At 37.8% G+C, this 7,160-nt stretch overlaps 1 protein-coding gene across 1 annotated transcript in view; it reads left to right on the top strand.

Annotated features, from left to right (window-relative positions):
• LOC127108518 (tetrahydroberberine oxidase) overlaps window positions 1-2,610 on the top strand; it is a 3,085-nt gene extending 475 nt beyond the window's left edge. The window contains exon 1 of the mRNA XM_051046003.1: window positions 1-2,610. This exon is cut by the window's left edge and continues 475 nt beyond it. Coding sequence (XP_050901960.1) covers window positions 874-2,484 — 1,611 coding nt within the window. The 5' untranslated portion in view covers window positions 1-873 and the 3' untranslated portion in view covers window positions 2,485-2,610.
• The last annotated feature ends 4,550 nt before the right edge of the window (window positions 2,611-7,160 follow it).

Here is a 7,160-nt window from a genome sequence, read left to right as displayed (position 1 = left end):
TATGGGAAAGAAGAACTAAATATAGAAGTGCATAGATTCTATTGTGAGATTTAAGAATTTGTTTATTTACTGCACATGTTCTGTCATATTACTAGCTCATGTTCTTGTCTCATTTGACATATTTTATCACATTAACACACTTGGTTAAATCATCAAATGGATCATTGTCAAACATATTTTTTAACTCTTACTTCTTAGTTGTTATTATTCGTTTTAAATTAGTGACAACAATCAATTAACAATCTCTTAACTTGAAAATCAACTAAGATAATACAATCTCTTAACTTGAAAATCAACTAAGATAATACAATCTCTATCTTATTTTTAACATTTGTTACCATTTTGATTGTGTATCCTTACACATACAAAACAACCAACAATGATTCAAAGGCACAAAACAACCAACAATGATTCAAAGGCAATAATAAGTGCAGAAATAATAACTCTTTGCTGACACAGAAGACGTGAATTATAGCCTTTACACATCAGATTGTTCCCTCTTTTTCATTTTTAACTGCAAAGGTATCGAAGTATGAAACAAGATTGAGTAAAACAAAGTATGAGACAAGAGCAATAATCAAATCAAATAATGTGAAGTGGCCCGTGACATGAGATATTACAACCAATATCAGCTTTCTTTATGTAACTTTTGTAATGGTGTCCCTACATGTTCACAAAATGTTAAAAACAACTCATACCCTGCAATTTGAAATGTTTGTTTAGTCATAATTCAAATTTGATACTAGTGTAACGTGCTTATCTTACATAGAAAATTTTAATTAGCACACTTTTTGGTTAACATATTCTCCGCACTACAACTAGAATTTCATTTATAAATTTGCAGCATCATATACACGGAATCACTAGCGAAAAATGATTCCTCTAAGCTCATATTTGACTATTGTACTAATAGCAGTTTTATTTTCATATACATCTTCTGCAGTTTATTCTACTAGTATTCATGAAGATAATTTCCTTCAATGTCTCTACACTTATTCCCATAACTCCAATTCTTCAATCTCTAAACTTGTGTACACAAAAACCAATTCCGCTTACTCTTCAATACTTCAGTTTTCAACCCAAAATCTCAGATTTGCAACACACACAACACCTAAACCCCTTGTAATCATCACACCTCAAGAAGTTTCACATATTCAAACAATCATAATATGTTCCCAAAACCATGGCCTGCAGATTCGGATTCGAAGCGGCGGCCATGACTTCGAGGGTCGTTCCTATGTGTCCAAAGTTCCATTTGTTATCATTGATCTCACAAACTTTAGAGAGATCATAATAGATGTAGAAAACAGATCTGCTTGGGTTCAATCTGGTGCAACAATTGGTGAACTTTACTATAAAATCAGTCGAAAAAGCCGAAATCTTGGTTTTCCTGCTGGTGCTTGTCCTACAATAGGTGTTGGTGGACACATCAGTGGTGGCGGCTATGGAACCGTGGTGCGTAAATTCGGTCTTGCAGCTGATAATGTGATTGATGCTCACATAATTGATGTGAAGGGTAGGTTTCTTGACAGAGAAGCAATGGGGGAAGATCTGTTTTGGGCTATTAGAGGTGGTGGAGGAGCAAGTTTTGGTGTTATAATTTCATGGAAGATAAAACTTGTTCAAGTTCCCTCAATTGTGACGGTGTTTAATGTTCCAAAAACATTGGAACAAAATGCAACAAAGCTTGTTCATAAGTGGCAACATGTAGCAAGTAAAATTGATGAAAACATGTATATTGGTGTTATCTTGCAAAGGGTAAATTCAAAGTCAAACTCAACAACAGTACAAGCTTTATTTCAATCCTTGTTTCTTGGAGGTGTAGATAAACTCATTCCCTTGATGCAAGAGAAGTTTCCAGAACTTGGTTTGGTTAGAGAAGATTGCATTGAGATGAGTTGGATTGAATCAGTTCTTAACCTTTATGGATTTCCTAAAGGAGAATCACATGAGGTGTTGCTCAATAGAACACAAGCTACAAAGGATATTTTCAAAGTAAAATCAGATTTTGTGAAAGTTCCCATTTCTGAAAATGGATTAGAAGGAATATGGCCTATGTTTCATGAAGATGGTGCCAAAGATGCATTCATGTATCTTTTTCCTTATGGTGGCATAATGGATAATATTTCAGAGTCTGAAATTCCATTTCCACATAGATATGGAAATTTATACCAAATTCAGTACTCAGCTCATTGGCATGAGGTGGAAAAAATGAAGTTTAATTGGATTAGGAAACTTTATAGTTATATGGAACCTTTTGTTTCAAAGTCTCCAAGAGGTGCATATATCAATTATAGAGACCTTGATATTGGAGTGAATAACATTAATGGATACACAAGTTATAAGCAAGCTAGTGTTTGGGGTGTTAAGTACTTCAAAAACAACTTCAAAAGATTGGCAAATGTGAAGACAAGAGTTGATCCTCTAAATTTCTTTAGAAATGAACAAAGTATACCTTCTCGTTTTACCAAGAGAGGCAAGTAGAATTTCTTGCAGTGATTTATCTTTTTCCTTATGGTGGCATTGTAGAATTTCTTTAGCTGTTGTGATGTTTCTCTTTTGTATGTGTATTTTTTTATAATGAAAGTTTAAAGAGTTGTGTAGGCTTCACTAGGAAAATCTCAACAATCCCCACATTTTTTACGAGTTCACTTGATGGAAGATATGAAGACATAATCAAATTACAATTACATTTACATTGGGTGTAACCCAAAGTGAATCAGGCATATATTCCAATTGGATGGATAATGGATACTTCCATACGCACATTATATACACCGCATTTTTTCATAATTGAGTCATACCTTCATTTTTATCATAATTTAGTCCGAAGATGTATATTCGTAAAAGTTACGAATGTATACTTCCGTAATCACTCTTTAGGCGGTAAAATTTGATATTTTCTAAGAAATACAGTGATGTGATAAGTATACTGATTTAATAGGCCATTCATAATAAGTATCCTATCATAATAAATTTGAAATACTATTGGATGTAGCTGAATGCACTACTTTATTTCTGAGGAGCTAGAACACTCTTAGCTTCCTCTAATACCAAATGATTATAGAAATCATCATACATTGCGCCAAAATCTCTACATATCATAGTGGGATGAGCAGTTACGAAGGGGTCTCTAGGAATACCCTATAAATACCTAAACTAGAGCATAATTCGCTCAGAGAGATGTGGATACATCAGGCATGTCCTATGAGTCAATCATCCAGAATAGAAAGATGGTTATCGCCATACGGTGTGTATCGTATATCATCTACTGTAGTGCGGTCAAGAAACACTCTAAAGGGCTCGATCACTTGATTTCCTCTGAGTGGGACTGATGCACAAGCACGAGGCTAATCCTAAGAGTAGTCATCAACATATGACAAGTCGGAGATGCATGGAAAATGATGGAAGATCCATGCCGGAAAATGGTACATATTAAATACTAGTAATGGTGTAGCACAAGTGCTATGAAAATGGTGCAGTAATAGTAAAGGTGCAAATATATTATCGTAGAAAATTTTCAGCTAACATCGAGTACATGTATACCAAACAAGCGGCCTCATAGTTGTACTCATGAATTGAGTCGAGGTTAATGAAGTATCTAAGGTAAACCACATCAACATGATAAGCATTTTTTCCATAAATATGGATGTGCCAACCAAATACATGAGGTATGACCTCAATGCACATGCTTTATGATGCATAAACTATGCATCATCACCATCAGCCTCCACTGTTGCACTCAAGTGGTGTACATACAGTTTTTCCAAGAATGCAAATCTAACATGACACCATTTGGTGTCTTCCAGATCCTTTAGGGCATCCTCTGCATTAGCTCCGTAATAAGTCTTCATCATCTCTAGTGCATCATGTAGGGTCATTCTGAATTGGTCTAATAATATTCCCCTTATCGAAAGATGCAGCAAGGATGGGACATCATCCAGTATGATGGACATCTCACCATGTGAAACATGAAAAAATGATGCTTTGAGTGTTATCTCTCAACAAAAGATGACAACATACCATGGTTAATAATAATATAACTTCTCATGCATAAATCTTATAGCCCAGATAAATGCATGGCATCATGAAACCATTGCTCCTCAGGATGTTGCTGCCTCACAATCTTCGTGTCATGGTTGATACATTTTAAAGCATCACGGTACTGCAAAAAAAATACATCATCGTCAGAAATTTCAAATATTATAACACATGGGTTTCAAAGAATAAATACAAATAAGTTTTACCTCTTCGTCCCACATGTGCCTAGCAATATGGTTTGCATACAGAGGCAGTAGTGACGTGTCATTCAGACCTCCTCCAAATTCCTCAGAAACGATTGAGGCAGAAACATGTGCGTCAACATGTATTGGTGGGGATTTTGGGGCAGCAGTAGGTGACACTTGTCTTCGAGAAAACAAAGTCGGAGACATCTGAACTCTAAAATTGGACCCTTCCATATCAAATTAATTGGTACCAACCGGTGGTCGTGAGGGGCGGGCTCTCTCCCTGAGAACAAATGCATGATGGGACACTCTATCGTGCCTCAATTGTTCTTGATTATCCGTCATGTTACCTATAATTAAACTAGACAAAACAGACAAATCAGAAAAAGTCAAACCAAGTTGGAAGACAAAAAAATCAAACACTGCAGACAAAATACGGAAAATGTATTTATGTATTTCTGGAAAATCAAATTCAGACAAAATACGGAAGTGCACTTTCGTAGTTTCCTGAAACATGGAAAATGCAAAAATGGAAAAATAAAAACAAGGAAAACAAAAATGGCACAAAACGAATGGCTCAATAAATTAAATAATAATGTAAAGTAATGTTTCTTAAACAACATAACATACCTATTTCCTAATGGATGAAGAGAAAAAAATGAAATGAAAAAACTTACCAAATATGTGGTTAAACTTGAAGCACTTGGATTGAATGGATGTTGAGAAGTAATTGATAAGTCACTTGGATTTAATGGAGTAGAAAATAACTTGGATTGATAAGGCAGTTGGGGGTATCAGAGAAGCTTGAGAAGCTTTAGAAGTGATTGTGATTTGGTATATTTTGCTGGAAATGAGGAGGGGGGGGGGTCTAACGCGTATTTGACTCAAACCTCGTTCAGAGGTACATTTCCGTATTAGTTCCAGAGATGCATCTTCGTATTAATTTTTGACAAAACGAATGCATGTCTCACTTACAAATGGATGGATATGGATGGGGTGTATCCGGAAATGCATCTCCAAATTATATGGGCATTTTTGGGTTTTCATAAGGATTCATGAGCACTACTAAGGGTGCCAAAAGTAATGCCCTAAATAAACTATAATGACTAAATAGGCTCAAAAGATAAGTGTCGCATCCGCGAAAAAACAACCGGCGAGACTCAAATAAAAACACAACACAGAGCCGCCACTGCGCGTTATTTATCCTAAGATAGGGAAAGGAAACGCTCAGAGAAACCTGGAAAGGAAATGGTCTTGCGACCAAAGAGAAAGGGTAAGGGAGTCGGTTACGCAAGGGGAAGGTATTAGCACCCCTCACGTCCGTCGTACTCGACGGGATCCACGTTCTAAAATAAAGAATAGGTTGCTAAACATCACACACACACACGGGGAACGCAGGTGGGGTTAGGAGAAGGAGCTCGATAGGACATCGCATCCTATGCCTACATATCTCATATGGACATGAGAATCAGAGCCACTGTAGTTCGGCTTACGCACGCCAAACAACACAAAACACACAAACAAACAAGGGTGGCAAACATGGAGCCCGACAACCACTTGATGGAATTACGTCAGCATCCGAACCAAAACACAACCAAAACGGCAAACGTGGAGCCCGACAGCCAATCACTGGGCTTACGTCGGCATCCGAGCCAAAACACAATCAGATAACAAGTAAACACACACAAAAAAGAAAAAGGTTGCCCGGAGTGGTCTCGCACGACCACCTGCCTACATACCTCGTCTGGCACGAGGATCAGGGCGATGTAGTTCCCCTGAAAGGGACTGAATTACTAGCCAGAAACCAGGGGAAGACACACTACCAGGGAGCTGGACTCGAGCCTAGTGTTGTCATGCATCATTACCCTATTGTTGAGGTTTCTATCCTACTTGCATAAGCAAACTACTCCTATCCAGGAAATAAGCAAGCATACAAGCATACAAAATAATTCAAGCATACATCAAATGAGAACAAGCATCTCAAACAGATATCCACATAGCACGCACTATAACCAAACAAGTGGGCTCACACAATAGGTTTGACTGCCTCAGCAAGTCATCTGTACGGGCTGTGTTTGCTCTTAACCTTGCCATTACGAGGCTAAGGTGAAGCAGATGAGAGGTGAAGTGAGGATCAGACCTCACAGCTCTTATCCCTGACCAGGGAGAGCTTCTGACAAATGAGCATGGGTCCAGAATGGGGGAACCCTTCTATACTCAGAGACTCTGACACAATGTGCACTGCACAAGATCTTGGGCTTGTGATCTCAATGCTACAACCATGTAATGGGAGCAAGGAGAAGACTCAACTGAATAGTGGGGGATAGATTGCATATCCCTACCTTCCACCAATTGCCTTGATTAAGGACTTTACCTGCTTAGGCACAATATTAAACAATCACAAACATTGCCTCTTAAGGAGGACTTCAGACATTTGCCCGGCCCGGTAACAGCCGGGTCTCCCAGACTACATGAAGTCAAGAGGACCTACCTCAAGCGGTTTACACAACCGAGCAGCGGCTACCAAGCAAGTTCTTAAAAGAACTAGAGCGACTAAAGGTACCTGTACAAAAGCTAACCAGTTAATAACTCAGACAACCAATCAGAAAACAACAAGTTAATCAGTCAAACTATGCAAGCCAAGGCACACAAAGGCAAGCTATGAGCTCAAGCCCAAGCTTCACAACCTACAAAACAATGTTATGTTAGTGTACAAACATCAAACAACATCATTTCAATCAACTTGGATCATTCTCCATGAGCCTTATGCTATTCATCCTGAAAAATCAAGCAAATATTAGCAACTAGACCACTAGGCCAAGCCTAGGGTCCAAAGGCAAGAAAAATTCCTAAACAGCAAGGTATCTCTAACCAAACTCAAATTAATGCAAATAGAAAACCAACACAATTAGTCCCATGTCCATATCATTCATT

The sequence above is a fragment of the Lathyrus oleraceus genome, chromosome 7, assembly GCF_024323335.1.
Source record: "Lathyrus oleraceus cultivar Zhongwan6 chromosome 7, CAAS_Psat_ZW6_1.0, whole genome shotgun sequence".
In the NCBI taxonomy this organism is placed as follows: Eukaryota; Viridiplantae; Streptophyta; class Magnoliopsida; order Fabales; family Fabaceae; genus Lathyrus; species Lathyrus oleraceus.
The sequence above is the reverse complement of the archived record's forward strand: the minus strand, read 5'-3'. Positions and strand labels throughout refer to the sequence as shown.